General features: G+C 43.2%; 1 protein-coding gene across 1 annotated transcript in view; it reads right to left on the reverse strand.

Moving 5' to 3' along the window:
- Positions 1–4,144: 4,144 nt before the first annotated feature.
- BMPR1A (bone morphogenetic protein receptor type 1A) overlaps positions 4,145–20,590 on the reverse strand; it is a 99,552-nt gene continuing 83,106 nt past the window's right edge. Inside the window, exons 7-13 of the mRNA XM_066600455.1 lie at positions 16,073–16,175; positions 15,812–15,950; positions 14,389–14,581; positions 13,349–13,646; positions 10,108–10,283; positions 9,697–9,827; positions 4,145–4,749 (exon numbers count right to left, since the gene is read on the reverse strand). Of these exons, the coding sequence (XP_066456552.1) occupies positions 4,624–4,749; positions 9,697–9,827; positions 10,108–10,283; positions 13,349–13,646; positions 14,389–14,581; positions 15,812–15,950; positions 16,073–16,175 (1,166 nt within the window). The 3' untranslated portion in view covers positions 4,145–4,623. The remainder of the gene's footprint in view (positions 4,750–9,696; positions 9,828–10,107; positions 10,284–13,348; positions 13,647–14,388; positions 14,582–15,811; positions 15,951–16,072; positions 16,176–20,590) is intronic.

The following is a 20,590-nucleotide window of genomic DNA, read 5'->3' on the forward strand; positions in this document are numbered from 1 at the left end:
GAAGACCAGCAGGGATCAGAGCCGACAGCTGCGTGGAAGCACAGAAGGGAGAGCATGACTTCTGTTATTTTACTGCTGCAAACTGAAGCAGCTTTTGAACAAAACTGTGTCCCCAGATAACCCTTTTAAAAGGCTTGTCCTACTTCTAGTGGTTTTGCTGCAGGAAGCAGACAGTTCTATACATTGCACAGTGGCCCAGGTTCGTACTGCAGAGTCCCATTCATTTCAGAAGGAGTCTGAAGTACCCACTTCGAACACTGTGCAACGTACAGAGCTGTCTGCTTTCTGCAGCAAAGCAACTGGAATGTGGCCAACCCCTTTAAGATGGATTCATATAATCAAATGTAATTTAATGATCAGCTATATCCCTGACATGCTAGGACGGAACGGGACCAGAGCCTGCATCTATCAGATGCCCGATTCCCTGTAAGTTACTGTAGGAAAAATGTGTTAAAGATAAAAAATCATCATCATTTACAAACAATAAGCCCGAAATCATTTTATGTAAACAAGCTCTTATACAGGGATACAACTATACTGAAGACTGCGTTTACATCGCATTTCAGTATGCACCCAGCAGTTCCATCCAAAGGCAGATTAAGCTTTCATTAGTCGGAGACGAAAAGGTTCAAAGCTTTAATCTCAGTTTGACCAGATTCCCATTCCTTTATGGCTATTTGTGCTAAAAAGACTATTGTAATTAACTGAAAACCTGATCAAAGACCAAAGTGTTTCGTTGATATGGACCTTGGACAGTCATAGGCTTTCATTAGTCAAACGCAGTTTTTGACGATTCAGACAACTCCAGGACAGAAAGGCTGAACACGTACCAAAATGCGGCGTGAACTCAAGCCCAAGCCAAATTTTCCAATATATTATAAGCCACAATATAAACATAATCGTGTAAACAAATGTCACAAATAGAGCTTTGTTACTGTGCAGTAAGGCACGCTGACCCTTCAGGGGTTTAGTAACCCTTTGTCCATTCAGTATGTAAATCAATGGCAACCTTTGCTTTCCAAAGTTGCTCACTACTGTGTATTTCATTTTCAAGCATATTAAAACGATTAGGACTCCATCAACAGGCACATGGCCTTAACAAGGGCACATTTTAGCTTCCATATGATGCCAGGAAGCCATAGACCACTCTTGGGTCTTCTGAATCAGGCATAGATCACAAGACCCTACCCAATATCTGGTTCGGAGGAACAGTGGAAGGTAGGTGCATATCAGGCATCATATACACCAAAATGGGCCCATATCATGGTTGTTTGACTTATGTGGCCACCGTCACACTATTCTTGCATACATTTCTGGTGATACCTATATACCCAAAGCATGTTCAAAATAATGTGGCTTTTAAGAGGGTTGCAGTAGACGTCCTTGAATGGTACCGACTTGCAATAAATACTAAACTCACACAAGAGTGATGCTGTTGCTAGAAAAAGTAGTCTTATCTGCATTGTTGATGTCTATTAGATTATGGCAGATACTTTAAAGAGGTCTTGTCGTTAAAACAAAACCCTGTCCTCCAGCTGGGCCCCGTGAAAAATAACAAAACAAGGGTATACTCTGCTCTCCTGGGGAAGCCGCTGCTGGCATTGGCGGTGACTTCCGGGTAGAAGCATGCATCACGGTGGGCACTCCTGTCATCAGTGCTCATATCATGGCAGCTTGGGGACATGACGTAACTTCTAATTGGCCAAAGCGGTCATGTGCTTCCGCCTAGCCTGTCAACCCAGACGTCACCGCCGATGCGAGATATGTCCCATAGCCCCAGGAGGGGAGTATGTCCTAGTTTGTAATTATAGGGAGGGTCCAGTCGGGAGATGTGGTTTTGTTTTAATTGTAAACCCTTTAAATACACAAGGCGTGTGGGTGTTTATACTACTAATGTGACGGGATTATTTGTTTGGCAAAATGTTTTGTTGGAACAATTTTAGCTTCTGGCACAATTTTGTCTCCTATTTTTGTAACCTTAAAAAAAAAAATCATGGCGACACTTATGGCAGATGCAAGACACCAACAAACAATGTTCATGGGGAAAATGACATTCAACTAATATACATATTAGGACAATAGGCTTTCCGACTAACACACAAATACTGAGAAGAGATGGCACGTGGATGACCTTACACTATTTTTTCCATCCCAATTTCAAGGTGATACGATTTGATAGAACACCGAAAATAAAACTTCAGGACTCCTTTGTTTGTATGGACCTTAAAGGCTATGTCTACCTTCACAGCAAAGCAGGTAGGTGCTGGAGGGCCTTAACAGTGATTCAATGATTGGCACTCGTGTAACAATAATGTGAAAAGGGCCTTAAAGTGTAAGTATACTTTCAACAAAGTTTTGCCATGTCAAAAGTTTTGATCTGTTGAGTTCTGGTGCTGAAACATTTCCCCTCCCCCAAAACTGCTAAAATAAAGCAGCAGAAGCTCTAGGAGTTGCCTCTACTCAAGACTGGCTCAACAAAGCCTATGACCCCATTTTCAGCTAGCAGGTAAACCTGGTGCTCAGCTGAGAGACTTAAAGGGGTATTCCCACAGCTCTATTCTGTCCATGTGTCGGAAAGATCCTAGTGCTACACTCTCCCCATAGCGCTCATTGAAAGGGAGCTATGGAAATGGCGTAACAGTGCGCTACACTGTTTCTGTAATTCAAGGAGCTACAGAAATACGGCAGTATGCTGTGCTACACTGTGTCCGCAATGCCAATTAAAGCTAAGCAATCAGATATCCCCAGGCTCCAGACGGACAGCCGGTAGTAGTTTTCGATCTTGCCCAATAAAAAATGAGATGGGAATACCCCTTTAGGATAAATGTTAAAATAAACATTAGCTCCTAGTGGTCACAAATATTCTAACACTGTTTTGCTAGCAGAATTGTGTTGAGGTTACAGCTATGGACATAAACATATTTTTTTGTTAGTTTTTTTTTTTTTTTTTTACATAGACTTTTTGCTGTTTGGTGCATTTTTTAATTTCTGATTAAGTTTGTCCCTCAGAAGGCCAGTAAAAAAAACAAAAAACTATGAAGACATGAATTATGCATTTCTTATTTCCCTTTTAACTTTGGCTGTCATAGTAGCCTTAGTTAAAGGGAAACCAACCCTGATGATGCAACAGAGCTTTTAGACTCGGCATAGTTATTTGACCGTTGTTCCGCCGTTCGCTGGGACCAATTAACGCAGTGGCATTGCTGAGGCTTCTATTATATAGTCTAATGCTCACTGAGCGCCGTGAATTCAGGGATCAGGGAGGAAGAAATGGTAACCATTCCTGCCTTCGCCTGTCACAGACAGCAAGCATCCCAACCTGTGGCTGTATGATACTCCACGCAGTCCCTCACCGTAAGAGCACAGATCGTCCAAAGAGGTCCCCTAAACAGCTGATGTAAAAACACTAAAGCAGTCCTTTAAGGCCTGATGTCCACGGGGAAAAGACATGAGCGCTGAAAAGAAGAATAAATAAGAATAACTTACCCGAAGCGGACCGGGCAGGTCTTCTCTTCTTCATGGCCGGATCTTCTTTCTTCGGCCGGCGGATGTACTCGGCACACCGGCAGCGTGCCGCGCGCATCGCCGGGCCGAAGCAAGAAGATCCGGCCGTGAAGAAGAGAAGACCTGCCCGGTCCGCTTTGGGTAAGTTATTCTTATTTTAGGTCTCCCGCAGATCCGGACGGCTTCCGTAGGCTTCAATAGAAGCCTGCGGGAGGTGTCCCCGCGGGAGACCCGCACGAAAATGGAGCATGTCACATTTTTTTTCATGCTCCATTTTTTAAATTCACTTTTATTGACCATCCGTGGGTATTTATCTACCCACGGGTGGTCAATGCATCCCTTTGGGATGCGGATCCGCATGCGGGTGATCCGCTGCGGATTTAAAATCATATTTTGCCCGTGAACATGAGGCCTAAGGGGGTTAATTGACACGTACTGAACAGGAGCTTTTTTTTTTTTTTTATTTCTGATGTACTAAAGAAATACAGCTGTGAAAGGTAGAAATAGCCATTAAAGAACTTTTGCCAACTTGTAGTGTGGGGGAAGGGACGGTATAGTTGTCACGGTTTGGGTCTCAGCAACATTAATAGCATTATAGAATAGCTTGTACCTCCAAAGCAAAGCAGACAGGATACGTCTGTAATATCAAGAAGAAGTTTGGCTTTTTAAATAAGGAAATATGGCAAATAATTGGTGGCACAGATGAAACTCTTGCGTTGGGTACAAACTGTAAAAAGGCAACGCTGACACGTTTCTTCTCCACAAGGGCGTAACAAATTTTTAAACAATAAAAAAGACAAAAAAAACTTGGTGGTAGCTGCTTTCATAGAAAGCGATATTAGCTTAGACATGCGATTCGTTACTCGTAAAACTTGAACTTTGAAGTCTGTCATAAAAGTCTTGATAAAATATAAAAAACAAAAATATTCTGTTCTGACATCCACAGAGGCTCCTGATGAGGAGGAGACGTCCTCGGCACAATATTCTACATAGTACTAAGTCTTTATATATAGCAGCCTGCAAAATGTATCATGGAGGCCGCTGAGTCTTCAGTTGCCTCGTCTTGCACTTTGCTCCCTCTGTTTAGAGTCCAGTTCCTGGAGCCCAAGGTTTCCATTGTCAAATCTTTACATCTTGTGACTCCACCATTTTTGCGAGTGTCTTTTTGATCCTTAGAGCTGTAAGACGAGACGCTGGATTCTGGGCCCAACATTCAGCCATTAGCTTCAAAATCGCTCTCAAGCACTGAAGATAAAGGAGACAACGCATTAAAGAAATGTAAAGACTGCATTTCCATAGGTATCTACAGTAAGGACATCCCAGCAGTCCTCCTCACTACCTCTCATTATTCATCAGCAATTGCCAATTAGATTCTTTGTGTACATTCATTAGATTATACTTTTATCAGATAAGACGAGACCATCTTCTGCACTGTCTACAGGCGAGGCGGGCACTTCTGAACTTTTTACCACTTTGAATGTCCTCTCTGCAGATTGGTGAAACCTCCACAGATCCGCTGGAGGTCACATTCAATCCTGCTCACAGTTTGAGAATGTGTGGTCTGTGTAACCGCCTTTCATGTCCGTGTGGAGAGTGAAATAAATGACACCAATGTAGTGATGTCATACAGCAACGCTGTGGCTTTTCAGAATAAACATACCGAATTTTTCGGACTATAAAACGCTCCCAAGTTTAGATAACAGAAAAAAACATTTCATACTAACTTAAACATTTCTGAGGTGTCTAACAGAATGGAGGGGCTAGTCATTAAAAGGGGTTTTCCAAGCAGCACACGCTGGCAGTAGTGGTACACACTGAGGGCTGCTGATAGCATTGTTTCTCTGTGGCTATTAGCTGAGTTCAGTGAAGGCTTCATTTGTATACATAATTGGTATTTAAGTAGCTGAGTAGCTACTTAAATACCAATTCATTTTTATGCAAAATGATCGCGCAAAGCTGTCGCTCAAACTGACATTGAAGCGCTCATCGGGCCGTGTAAAGCCGCCTTTACTTGGTGGAGGGGACTGATTGGGGAGGGAGGACTATGCAGCCACAGTATGTATGGCTGCAGAGTTCTCTAAATGATCAATGCACTGCCGGATCATTAAGGTAGCGATCAGGGGCCTCTGGATCTATCAGGTGCTTTTCAGTAAGGTTTTATCTAACTGAAAACTGCATCTTGTAGTGAGAAAAAGACTGTATTTTAAAGTCTGACCCAGAAAAAATTTGGAATTGAGCTTAGAGTTAAAGGGGTAGGCCCTGCCAACATCATACAGACCAACAGCTCTCCATACACAAAAAGGGGAAAGAGCTATCACTCTGCATGATGTGGGCAAGTAAAGGCCAGAACAAGCCGACCCTTCAACTTGCCTTTAAGGGCTCATGCACATAACTGTATCCGTTAAACGTTGTGGGAGTCCCGCAGCGTTTTACTGGTCTGTGTGAGCCAGCAGAGATGGCGTATGGCAGCGAGTGCAGTGCGCATGACAGCCTATCTCACGCACATGCTCATGCACAGTGTGACGCTGCCTTTCTTTTTTGTTTAATTCCCTGCTCTATTTCAGAGCCGGGTTGCGTATGACTTGCCGCCCATACACAATATATTGCATACGGACAGCGATGAATACGCTGCCCATACAGAAGTATAGGGCTCACGCTGCGTGGTACGCCGAGAAATAGAGCATGCTGCAATCTATTTCTCGTGCGTATGTACATGCAGTGTCTACATGCACAAGCAAACAGATCAATGAAAACAGGATTTTTGGTAAAACTTACAGCAAAATCTTTCTCAGCACATTCATTGGGGGACACAGGAAGACCTTGGGTATTGCTGCTGCCACTAGGAGGCAACACTAAACAAAGAAAGAGTTTGCCCCTCCTACCAGCTATACTCCTCCTTCAGGCACTGAACTAAATCAGTTTGTACATAAGCAGTAGGAGAGAACAGACGAAAACATGACATTGAGCCATACAGACAATAAGTAGAACAATAGTTCTAGGGAAAGAGTCAGGCGAGATTGCGGGATGTCTTAGAACAGACGTCAGTGCCAGTATAAGCAACTGGGTGCGTGCTTTGTTCCCAAATGAACGTGATGAGAAAGATATTTTCCGGTAAGTTCTACCAAAAATCCTGTATTCTCCTCCGTATCATTGGGGGACACAGCGGTACTCAAGGGGAAGAGACAAGAAAAAGGTTAGGACACGAGCCTGCGGATAAGATCTGCAGTAGCATATAAGATTAAGACAACATTGCACACCACCACCATAATTCCTCCTAGGACAGAGGAATAATGCACTAGCCAGGGTCAGCAAACGGAAGCCGTGTATACGGTAACAACGAGAGGTAAAGATTCTAGAACTATCATCAGTCCCCTATTCCAGGGACGCATAAGGGAGAAGACTTCAAGTCATGGCTCTGAGAGGACTGAGCCTCTCCCAGCCTACCATCCCTCCGATGAAGGCAATGAGAGAGTATCGTACCATGAAGACTGACTATGAGCTAGCCTGCGGCATGAGAGACAAAGTCACACATCACTAACAGTTCTCTTCCCGTGAGAGGGAGAATACAGAGGAAGATGGTAGTGATAGAATGAGCAGGTGTGATCGGGGACTGGATTTGCGATCCCACCATTAGTTCCCGTAAGAGAGCGGTTAACATTATAGAGGATAGTGATCATGAGTGACCTGACTTGTGCGGTCTCCATACTATGAGAGTTGGTGAGTCTCTCAGCTTATTACTCCTCCATTGAGGAGGACAATGTGGCGGATGCAACTAGACATTCAGAGATGCGACAGGGATATAAATAGTAGGCATGTTACTATCACTCCTACATGGGAGAGACGGATAAAGTGGTTGAGCAATCATGCATAATACAGTCCTCCCATTACTCCTCCAGAAGGGGGTAATAATGGGTAACGGTTGTCGCGATAGCCTGGCTCCTTGTGATCCAGAGGTAGGGAGTCTCCCAGCTTACTATTACTACTCCTAAAGAAGGTAGTAATATGGTGGAAGAGTATGCATTATTCAGTAATCCTGCAGAAGACTGCGACCCGCAGTCCTATGATGACGAGGATGGCTGCCATGATTGACTACACCTGTGCAACACAAAGAGTCACACCACTGACTATTACTAGAGATGAGAGAGCATACTCGCTAAGGACAATTACTCGATCGAGCATTGCCCTTAGCGAGTACCTGCCCGCTCGGAAGAAAAGGTTCGACTGCCGGCGCGGGTGAGAGGTGACTTGCGGCAGTGAGCAGGGGGGAGAGAGGGAGAGAGAGAGATCTCCCTCCGTTCCTCCCAGCTCTGCCCCGCCGCCGGCAGCCGAACCTTTTCTTCTGAGCGGCAGGTACTCGCTAAGGGCAATGCTTGATCGAGTAATTGCCCTTAGCGAGTATGCTCGCTCATCTCTAACTATTACCCCTCTAAAATGGGGGTAATATGGTGGGTAATGGTAGACATGAATAAACACTCGCACCGAATACTGAGTTCATCCTACCAGTACTTCTCCAGTAAAAAAAAGGGGGTTAATGAGAGCAAGCACAGTTGTAACGACCGACTGTACTTTAACAATTAATGTAGCGAATGACAGTACCCGGTGATCATGTAGGATATGGAGACCCACTGCCTTCGTTAGTCCTCATGTTAACGAGGTAATGAGGCAGTGTGTGGATGCCATGATTCCCTGGATCAGTGCAATAGTGATTTATAGTTACTCCTCCTATGGCCGGCAGCAATGTTGTGGATGGCTGTAGGCCTCACTGAGAAATCATGCAGAATACAGAGACTCACAGTCCTAACATTACTGCTGTAAAAAGGGGGTAATGAGGTAGAGTACGGACGTCACAATTGTCTGGACCTGTGCAAAACCCATACAGATTTGCACGGTTTACAATTACTCCTCCTATGAATGAAGGTAATGTTGTGGATGAGTGTAGGCATCAGTGAGTCATTATGCAGACAACGGAGACCGATGGCCCAACCATTACTCCTCCTGTAAAAGGGGGTAATGAAGTAGCGTACAGATGTCACGATTTTCTGCAAGCTGTGGCGGCGTGGGGCTCATCTGCGTCGCTACTGGCGAATCGCGTGCACCAAAAAAATGGAGTCTCGATCTGAGTCTCACCTGATCGGAGGACTGCTCCGCAATAAGCGTCACCCCCCTCCCTTCGCCCCAACCAGAGCTCTGCCTCGCTTGCTACCTACTAGTTTTAGAAGCTGGCGACCCAATTTGAGCTTCACCCGGAAGGGGGCGGTTCAGAGTAGTGAGCCATGCGCAGAAAGAGGGGGAAAATTCACCCCACCCCTGCACATCGGGAGTCCAAAACCAGAGTTTGGGGGCTCGCTGGCTGCCTAACCCGGTTGCATTAAAGTAAAGGGTAGAGGCTGGGGGGACGCTGGGGGCGGGAGATAGCGCAGGGAAAAGGGTCACGCTAGCAGGCCCCAGTCCAACCACGCACGATGGCACCGTGCCGAAGGGAAGATAGGAAGGGGTCGAGGAGTGGAGAGACCATAGCGGAATACGCACCTAATCCAGTCTACTCACCTATCTTCAATCTCTTCTCTTTGGCTCCCCTGGGCACCAGCAGAGTCCTCTGACCTGAGAGGTTGCTGCAAGTGGGAGAACAGGCAGGAAACTCCAGTGACCCCATGGCTGTCGGTAAAAGGAGTGGACTATTATTGCCCTCTGTTCAGCTTTGTCTTCTTGGAGGAGGGGGAAGCAGTGTGTCTGGAGCAGCACTGTTCGCCCCCTCCCCACTTGGAGACCATCAGGAATGTTATCTAATTTCTGATGCCCAGCTAGATGAGAGAAAGAAATAAAAAAGCAGAAGACCTGCCTATTTCGGATACTAAGCTAAAACGGATTTAGTTCAGTGCCTGCAGGAGGGGTTCAGCCGCTAGGAGGAACAAACTCTTTGCTTAGTGTCGCCTCCTAGTGGCAGCAAGGTCTTGCTGTGTCCCCCAATGATACGGCCAAGAAAGTCTATTTACTTTCACTGACTCCATTCACCACGTATCACACGGCCATGCATCGCACACGCAATACGTGCTGAAAACACGGTGGCGTGAATGAGCCCTAAGAAAGGACTCTACCATCTCACATATGTTCACATAAGTTGCATTTCAATCAATTGAATTGTATTAGTAACACAAATCTCTCAGAAGCAATAAATAAAAACAAGCTACTTACCTCATCACTGTTCCATCTATTCGACACAGTGGGCCGTAAACATTTAATGCACACAACTTCTCTCATGTCCTCAAAGGATGGGTCACTTGGCACCATATCATAATATGGCAACTGATATTCTTCAACAATACCTGGAAACAGTGCAAATCACAAATAGTGAAGTTCTGATCGTATTGGGGCATAGCTCTACTATAGATGTTACTAAGTAAATAAATGCACCAATAGAATATGGGCGGCTGTAAATGGCACCTTAAATCTACTGCTTATGGCAGTGCATACTGACAGGCAGAACACTGACAGCCGCCCTGAAAGGTTATTTATTCTCCTATTCTATTAGGAAATTGCTGAAAATTCCTAAGATAAGTAAAGTTGCTCCAAATGCATTAAACCAAGATTTACACGAAGCCTTACCACCAGTGATGCAGCGACGGGTAATCTCCCAAATGATTAAGCTAAAGCTGTAGATGTCGGCCATAATATAAGCTTGGAAATGGTTCTTGTTCAAACTTTCATCCAGGACTTCAGGCGCCATGTACCGCTTTGTGCCGACACGGGTGTTCAGGGGAATATCTACTTCATGGGTGTCACTGAAAAATGGTAAGTGTAAGGTTACACATTAACAATGGACTCGCACATGCTTTGCTTTCCTGCTGAAAGGGTAAAAGAAACCAAAACCAGCGATTTTTGGAGGGCTTTACTTTCATTTTTAACTCACCATATTCCAAAAAGACAACCATTTTTCCACCAATGTAGCAGGCTTGAGTGTTGCCAGACAAATTGTAGTTTTGTACCTGCATCATGTAATGTACCATATAATGTATGGAGATTTCTACAAGTTTTTTTAAAAATGGGATGGAAAAAAACGAAAAAAACAAAAACGCAATTGCACAATTTTTGGAGAGGTTTAGTTTTAGCAGGAGTTCACGGACCAGTAAAAATCAATCCAATTAGGCCTCCTTCCCACGAGCGTGACGGGCTCCGCCGCGTAATATTCCGCAGTGAAGCCCGTCACGGCGCCCCCCAGAGACCCCATACTTACCAGCGGAAGATCGCGTGAAGACGCTTCCCCGCCCACCGCCGTCGCGTCATGTGACACGCCCACCGCGTCACATGACGCGGCTGGCCGTGTCACGTGACGCGCCGGCCGCATCATATGACGCGCCGGCCGCAGGCGGGGAAGCGTTTTTTCACGCTATCTTCCGCTGGTTGCAGCGGGAGATAGCGTGAACGGACGGCTTCCATTGACTGCAATGGAAGCCGTCAGCGCGTACACCCGCAGCAAATAGAACATGCTGCGGGTGAGAACGGGAGATTTCACGGTGCGTAATTCCGCGGTGGAATTACGCATCGTGTGCATTGTGCTATTAGGTTCAATAGAACCTAATAGCAGGGGGCAACGCAGCGGATTTTTGCCGCGGATTTACGCAGCGTAAATCCGTTCGTGGGAAGGAGGCCTTAGGGCGCTACATCAAATGCACTGAACAGTTCACCAGAACTCCAAAAAGGGTTAAGATGTGAGTGTACAATAACAGAATGGTAGCCGCACAGAAAAACATTCCAAAAGATATACAGAAAAACTCCAGACATCATACTTAGGTCTTAATATGACGTTACCAAAAAAAAAAAAAAAAGTCTTTTTGTTGTTGTTGCTATATTCCGGCACCCATAACGCTCATTTCTTCCATCAATAAGGCTGTGTGAGGGTTTGTCCTTATGTGGGGCAAAGTGAAGATTCTATTGCCACTATTTTGGGGTACATATGACTGATCCAATTTTAATTAAAAAAAAAATTTCTTCTAGGAGATGGCATGACAAACCCCCCACAAGTCCGGCATTGTGTATTAATTATATTAATTATTTTGGGGTACAACGTTTACTTAGTAGTAAATGTTTTTACTACCTAAAATAACTTTATTAAACTTATTTTCTTCTTTTAAAAAAGGAATTTGCAATGTTTGCTGTTCAGTTTACATTTGTTATATAGGTCTAGGTACAAGACCTCATGCCTCCCCCCTTCCTCCCCTATCCACCCCCTTGTGCCCCCCCCCCTTTATATATTTATTTTACTTTTATTTCCACCACCACCCCCTCTCCAACTTTTGCCAAAAGCCTTTGCTTTATCAAGATGCAATGGGATAGGTTATAAACGTTGATGATCTAGTATCCTATTGTATCCATCACTGTATAACATGCACCTATGTCTTACTCTACTTATGAAAAAAGTTAATAAAAACCATCTTGAATTAAAAAAGGAATTTGAACTGGCGATTATTTGTACAATATCCTTGTATTGCAATATTGTTAAAAAAACTTGTCACCGCGCTACGTGGTACTTGTATAGTCTGTATGGAAACACTTTATCTTTAGCAATATGCAAAAAGACAGGTGCTGGTATAAGAAAAACACTTACTGGGAAGGAGGGGGGTGTGTGGAATACAGAAGCCCCCTCCCTGAAGTGTTGACTCCAATCACTGACGAGGGTACACAACGGTGTACTAGATAAAGTCCAGGGTTTATTTCATAATCCACTGATTATGGAAAACGTGACAGGCAACGCATTTCGGTGTCTCAATGACACCTTTCTCAAGCCAAATAATGCATAGAAGACATATAAACCCTGGACTTTATCTAGTACACCGTTGTGTACCCTCGTCAGTGATTGGAGTCAACACTTCAGGGAGGGGGCTTCTGTATTCCACACACCCCCCTCCTTCCCAGTAAGTGGTTTTTTTTTTTATACCAGCACCTGTCTTTTTGCATATTGCTAAAGATAAAGTGTTTCCATACAGACTATACAAGTACCACGTAGCGCGGTGACAAGTTTTTCTAACAATATTGTGTTATATATTTTCTTTGCGAGGGTCACCCTTACCAGGGAAACCCTTTTCAAATGTCCTGCAGCTCTCCTGTTAAATATGTGGATTGGATACTTGTGGAACTACATCGGAGTTTTGAAAACCTTGTGGCGCATTCCTAGCTTCCTTATCCCTTGTATTGCAGTGTATTATATAAATACACTGATGTTATATTTCCTGATTTTAGATTTTCAAGCACAGTTTCATATTGGTGATTGCTTATATGTTTCTGCTTACTACGAAACAAATATTAACCCCAAATTACTTGCTCCACTGAAATCTACTGGAAATACAAGATGTGCTTATATCATACAGAAATCATTTAATAGGAAACATACGTCTCCTGTGAATCATAAGATTAGTAAAAATCACCTAGAAATTTGCAGGCCGACCTTATACAGGTGATGTAAGTAATTCCTGTATAGTGGGGGTACACTTGGGGTGCCATTAAATGAGCACCATTAACGCTTGTGTAATAGCGCTAACTGGTGGCACACCGCGAACACTATCGCTTGTGTGATAGCGGCCTTACTCCTTATATAACACCTCAGCTGCTGTAGAATCAGTTTCAAAGAAAAGGGGGGTTGGTGGCGATTTCCCGCTTACTGATAAGAAGCCGGCTCATTTTTTTCACAGTAGGTGTTCTGAAGCGCTATAAGGCTCTAAAACAATCGTATGATCCACAAGAGCCGCAGGAGATCCCCCACCCCCAGACCCGCTAATTACTAGTGAGATGACAACTACTTTGGCCCTTCCTTCTGGATACTCCAGTAGGAACAACAGTGCTGTTAGATTACCTATTGAATTTGACAGCAAGTCCCAGGTCAGCGATGCAACAGGTCCAGTTCTCCTTGATGAGGATGTTTTTGCTCTTCAGATCCCGGTGGGCGATCGCTGGTTTTCCCTGAGTACCATAAATCTCAGTATGCAGGTGACAGAGGCCGCAGGCAGCAGAATACGCCAACTTAAGAAGAGATCTTGTATCCAGGGTCGCACACTTGAGAAAATCATACAAAGACCCGTTCTCGTGATATTCTGTTATCAGATACATTTGTGTCCATGAACCCGTCCCTTTAATATCAGCGGCTATGAATCCTTATATATATAGGAAAAAGAAAAGAAAACACACCATCATAATCAACCTACTGTTACACCACTTCAAAATCACTTCTGCTTTTATATGGCAACAGTACTAGAACTGAGCAGAACACAACCCTCTACTTCACAAGCAAAAGGTCATTATGCATGCAGGAGATATATATATATATATATATATATAATTGGGCACCAGATTCTCAGACTACCCTATGAAGATGAGCTTCAGTAGTCAGACACTTTCCCTGCTTTTATATAGACCAGTGCTAATGACATTTGGACAGTGTCCAATCTCTACCTTGCCCCGCAGGTGGTTGGCCCAAAAAGCAGGCGGGGAGTGTCTCTGACTACCGAAGCACATTGAGCATATGGCCATCAGTTTCCCATACCTAGAGAAGTGCCTTTGACATCAAACTATGGCAGCAGCACTGAAAATGAGGATAGCAGGTATGTTACCTATACATTCTGCATCTATAGTGACATTTTTACTGTAAACAGGAGAGACCCTTTAAGTTCTAACATGTATTATTAGGCTAGTACTATTCAGGGTGCTCAAATCCCAGCAATCCCATCCAGGTCAGTGTCTGTACAGAGCCCTGCTCCCTTCTCTCAAGTACAGGGCTCTAGATTGCAGAGCACTGCAGTAATTAGGCGCTGCACTATATAAAGATTATTATTTATTAATGTAGCTGTTTGAGGTGGGCAGCAAGTATAAGACTTGTCCAAGTATTTCTTTACTTACCCAATATATTCTCATGTCGCATCAACACCGTTTGGTAGATTTCAGTCTCCCTGAACCAGCTGGCTTCTTCAGCCGTGAAGAAAACTTTCACTGCCACTTTTTCTCCTCTCCATTTTCCCATCCAAACTTCTCCATATCGTCCCTTTCCTATCTGTCTCACCATCTGGATCTGCTTCGCAATTGTTCTTTGTACCTGTAAGGCCGAGTGCTAGCGATTAGACTTTGGAACCGACTGTCAATCTGTTTTGCTGCTGTTTAGCACTGAGACTGGCCATATAGGCTTTTATCCTCATTTACATACAACAAATGAGGCAAACAAGGCTTTACAATAAAAGCATCAGTTGGCACCAATGTATATGAAGAGAACGCTTCCCACACAGCCATACGGCATAACCTTTGTATGCAGCTATAATAAGACTTCTGTTAGTATCAGACTAAAGGCCCATTTACACCAGCCAATGATCAAAAAAAAAAAAATAAGAAAAACCCGCTAATCGGCTATCGTTTTAGCGATCATCGGCGTGTCTGAATGCTCGCCCATCGTGCGCTTTTTGGGCACTGCTAGCTGATCATTAAATTCAGGTCTTACCTAAAAATCGTTGTTCACTCTTATCAGCAGTTTTCCACGGGAGTGCTAATAGCATTGTTTCCCCATGGAGAACAAGGGATCTGAATGCAGATAGTAGCCCTCGGGCTATTAACTGCTTTCAGCTAAAGGCTTCATTTGCACACTTAATTGCTACTTAAGTAGCTGAGTAGCTATTTAATAGTTTATGTAAAATGATTGCTCAAAGCTGTCAGTCAATCTGTCTTTTGAGCGATCATCTGCTGGTGTAAATGGGCCTTAAGTGTCCGATTTCATACAAGTCCCAAAAGGAATATGGCACCGTGCAGAGCACCATATGGTAACAGTGCCTAAAACTACATGCCACCTAATAGGGAATAAGTAGTTAGTGACTCTATAGAAAATGCTTGACAACCATTTTTGCTCACATAGTACCGAACAAGAGGATTCCGCAATGTGCCACACACAGATGCCAACATGGCACCAAACCAGTTTTTATTTTTTGCTTGACCATGAAAAGAAAAAAAAATGACAAACTGCAGGCTCTATCCTCGGAAAATAAGCAGCATTCAGGCAAAAGCATTAACCTAAATAGTCATTTATTATCCTTTTACCTTAATGCTGCTTATATTACAAGGGTAGAGCCTGCAGTTTGTCATTTTTCGTGGTCAAGCATTTCTCTGCCCAGTTACCCATGGGGACAGTATATGGATGGGCAGCATCCTAATCATTTTTGGAAAAAAAACTCACTAGCTGGAAATGCATCCTTAATAGGAGTCACTCTACCATCTCTTCTCTTTTTGTGTTTGCCCATTTTTGTAATATACCTGATAGAGGCAAATGGACATTGTGACTTACCAGAAGCGGAAGCCCCGACCCGCTGCCAGAACTCTGAGACAGGTCAATAAGAGCCTTTAATGACTCTCCTGCTGGTATAAATGCCTCGTCTTGCTCCAGATCTCTATTGTACATCATTCTCTGGGTTGCCAGCTTATGCCTGCAAAAGAAAAAAAAAATCCTTACGTGTACCACGCCATTTTTAGAGTTTCTGAGAAGGTAATAAGACGAAAAACACAATATATAGCAGTTAAATACAACCGTTCAAAAAAATGAACTTACTTGTACATGCAGGTGATGAAGATGAAGACCACCATGATTAGTAAGCAGACTACGATGGAGATAATGAGCGCAATGACGTGGACGCTTCTGAAAAATATTCTTTCTGAAAAGATAAAATTGACTGTTACTCAAAACTATGTTAAAGGCAGGTATTTTTATTTGCCATGTTTGTTATGTCTGACCTAAAACACAGCAGATGACCTTGTCGGCCAAACTGCGGACCTACTCCCTACACGGAATCGTCAGAATATGAAGGCACAGGCTGCGTTTCTACCATTACAATGTCTCTGCAGAAGTAGCTTAAACAGTAACTGCACTTACAATTTTTGACATATTATAGGGACACGTCAAAAGTTGTCAGCTGGGTCCGGGTCCTGAGACCCCCACTGATCACTGATAAGAAAGGGCAGAAGCGCTCATATATGTCGGTGGCCCTCCAGCTGTCGTTGTTCTGCATGGGCACTTCTGTGCAGCTGAAGACTGATGCATAGACTTCTATACACTTCTATGTATCTGCCTCTAGCTGCAGAGGCGTGCTAACAAGTAATGATCACAGTGGAAGGGGCACTGCACTCTGATGAGCACTTCTGCCCCTTCATCTCAGCCATCAGTGGGGTTCTCGCACCCAGATCCTCACTGATCAAAACTTTTTACATCTTCCTATGACATGTCAAAAGTTTAAAAGTACAGCTACTCGTTAAATACAAATGTCATGAATTTCCCAATTCAACACTACTGAAGATTTGCCATAAAAATTAGTAATTCCAATCATTTAGTCCTACTCAACTAGTCTACAAATGGTCCACAAACTAGGGAAAACTCCTCTACTAGACCAGTAGGTAGCGCGTTTTATTAACTACTTAGTGACGGCTAATACACCATTTTACTGACCTCACTAATGGGCTTTAACCCCTTAGTGACTGAGCTTTTTTGCTTTTTTCCATTTTAGTTTTTTCCTACTCCCTTTTAAAAAAATCGTAGCTCCTTTATTTATCCATCGACGTCGCTGTATGTGGGCTTGTTTTTTGCAGGATGAGTTGTATTTTTCAATGGCACTATTTATTGTGCCATATAATGTACTGAAAAACTTTAAAAAAATTTAAAGAGAGAAATGGGAAAAAAAAACGACATTCCACCATCTTTCGGTGCGTCCTGTTTCTACGGCGCACAAACTGCAACAAAAACGACCTGATATTTTTTTTCTATGGGTCAGTACAATTACTATGATACCAAACTTATATAGTATTTTTTTTGCTGTAGTACTTGTATTATTTTTTTTTAAGATATTTAATTTTTTTCAATTATTTTCTGCGGTCATTTTGTGCGCGCAAAAACTTTATTTTTCCGTCGACGTAGTTAAGCATGGGCTCATTTTTTACGGGATGTCCTGTAGTTTCCGATAGTATCAATTTGGAATACATACGAGTTTTTGATCGCTTTTTATTGCATTTTTTCTGGGAGACAGGGTAACTAAAAAAGTGTATTTCTGGCATTCTTTATTTTTTTTTTTTTTCGGACGACGTTCACCGTGCAGGAAAAATAATGCACTACTTTGATAGATCGGACTTTTACGGAGGCGGCGATATCAAATACATATTTTTATTTTATGATTTAGATTTTTTAATAATAGATATGGCAAAAGGGGGGTGATTTAAACTTTTATAACTTTTTTCTTTTTTAACAATTAAAAAAAAAAACTTTGATCTTTTTTAACTTTACTTTGAAGTCCCCCAGGGGGACTACAACATGCAATGCTTTGATCGCTCCTGCAGTATGACGTAATGCTATAGCATTACGTCATACTGCTTTTTGACAGGCAGGCTTGATAGGCAGTCTGTTAAGGCAGCCCTGGGGCCATTCATTGGGCCCCCAGCTGCCATGACACCTGCACGGCTCCCCCGATCTCACTGCGGGACGTAGTTTTACTATAGCCCCGTCACTAAGGGGTTAAATCTGCATACACATCTTTTTAAGGCAACGGTTTGGCTGACTACTGACAGACAGGCTCCTGCTCTAACAGACAGGAATGGAGAAACCTCAGATCCTGGGAGTTTACATGCCACAATCAATAGCAACTGCAGTACATAAGCAGATGTCAGGCGAAGGGGCTCTTTCTGTCGCCCTGCAACACAACGGCAAGGCACACATTGGTTCCCATAGCAGCCGAAGCCTGACAAAGGCCTCCATGTTTACCATGTAACTCATTCTATTAGACCTCGCCAACAGCAGATTCTAATAGGCTAATGTCACAGGCTTAGTAGAACGCACTACACAAAGTAATGCCGTGTACAATCATAGCGATCGAACATTCACATCTTCAAGTTCTCTTGAGGGATTAAAGAAAAATAGTGTCAAGAAATATTTAATAATGTTTAACCCCTTAGTGACGAAGCCTGTTTGCGCCTTAGTGACAGAGCCAAATTTTGGAAATCTGACATGCATCGTTCAACGTAGCATAACTCCGTAAAGGTTTTGCATATCCAAACGATTCTGACATTGTTTTTTAGCCACATATTGTACTTCATTTTGGTTGTAAAAAGAGACCGATATAATTTGTGTATATTTATTAAAAGTACCAATATTGGAAAAATTTTGAAAAAATTGTCATTTTTTCACATTTTCAACTGTAATATCTCAAATATGTCCAAACATACTGTACAAATTTTTGATAAGATATATATTTCCATCTGTTTACTTTATTCTGAATGCACACTTGAAAAACTTGTGTTTTTTTAACCATTTATAGGACGTACAAATTTAACATTACTTTTCAGCATTTTGAGAACACTTTGTTTTCCTACACCAAGCCAATTTTGCAATGGCTCATGAGTGTCAGAATAATAGAGACCCCCCCAAAGGACCCCATTTTAAAAACTACACCCCTTAATGTATCCACTGAGGGGTGTCATGAATATTTTGACCCCACCAGTTTTTTTCAGGAATTAATTCAATTTAGAGGAGAAAAAATAAAATGTCATACTTTTGCAAATATGTCATTTTAAAGACATTTTTTTCCTATAGTGCCCATGAAAATGAGGATTTACACCCCAAAATGGATACCCCCCCCTTCTCCCATGTTCAGAAACACACCCATTGTGGCCCTAATCTTATGTCTGGATGCACAACGGGGCCCAAAATGAAAGGAGTAGTCGGTGTCTTTCAGAACATAAATTTAGCTTGAAGGCATTTTAGGCCCCATAGCACTTTTGTAGAGCTCTTGAGCGGCCAAAACCAAAGAGAACTCCCACAAGTGACCCCATGTTGAAAACTAGACCCCTTAACGAATTTATCTAGGGGTGTACTGCCCATTTTGACCCCACAGTTTTTGAATGAATTCAAGCCAAGCAAAAGGAAAAAAATGTGATTTCCGTTTTTTTGGCAATTCTGTCGTTTTAAAAACTGCTTTTTTTGTACAGAACACACATGAATGAAGACTTGCACCCCAAAATGGATACACCTGTTTGTCCCGTGTTCAGAACCATACCCCTTGTGGCCCTAATCTACTTAAAGGACACATGGCTAGGCCTATAATGGAAGGAGCACCCGTTGGATTTCAGGGTACAACGGAATAAATTCCAGGCCCCATTGCCCACTTGCAGAGCCACTGAGCATCCAAAACGATAAAGAACCCCCTCAAATGACCCCATTTTAAAACTAGACCCCTTAATTCATCTAGGGGTGTACTGCGTATTTTGACCCCACAGTATTTGAATAAATCTAAGCAAAGCAGAAGGAAAAAAATTACGATTTTCATTTTTTTGGCAATTTTGTCAATTTAAAAACTGTTTTTTGTAAAGTGTACATAGGAATGAAGACGTTCACCCCAAAATGGATCCCCCCGTTTGTGCCGTGTTCAAAAACATACCCATTGTGGCCCTAATCTACTTAAAGGACACATGGCAAGGCCTGTAATGCAGGGAACACCCGTTGGATTGCAGGGCACAACTGAATAAATCCCAGGCCCCATTGTTCATTTGTACGGAATAAAAATTGACTCCCTAAAAATATCCACTCCCTCCGCGCCCTTTTCGGCGTTCCCCAAATCTTAGATTAAAGTAATAATGTGAACTGTGTGGTATTTTCGAAGACAGGGGTAATTACGGAGGCTGGTTGGGATGGGTACATGCGGCAAATAAAACCGTGTATCCCCCCCTCCTCTCATGCTTCTTGGGGGGTATTTCTTGACCTCAGTGGCGAGTATGGGGTGTAAAAAGTGGCGCTCTGTGAGTCTCCGTAAGCTTGATGAGGTGCGGCGGTCTCACACAGAAGACGGTCAACAAGGTGCTCTTGGAACTGCAGGAAGGCGAACGTTCCTGGGGCTTCTTGTAAAATACGTATTACAGGTAGCGGTCTGAATAACGCCGGGCTCACGCAGCCGTAGGTGGAATCCGCTTGCGGAGGCCCACAGTGGATTCCAGCTGTGAGCCCGGCTGTGACCCTGCGTATGGCCGCGTAATGTACTGCGCATAACTGCCTACTCACATGGGCGGTCAGTACACTTTTTTTTTTGCTTCTATT

This window comes from Eleutherodactylus coqui, chromosome 4 (assembly GCF_035609145.1).
Source record: "Eleutherodactylus coqui strain aEleCoq1 chromosome 4, aEleCoq1.hap1, whole genome shotgun sequence".
In the NCBI taxonomy this organism is placed as follows: Eukaryota; Metazoa; Chordata; class Amphibia; order Anura; family Eleutherodactylidae; genus Eleutherodactylus; species Eleutherodactylus coqui.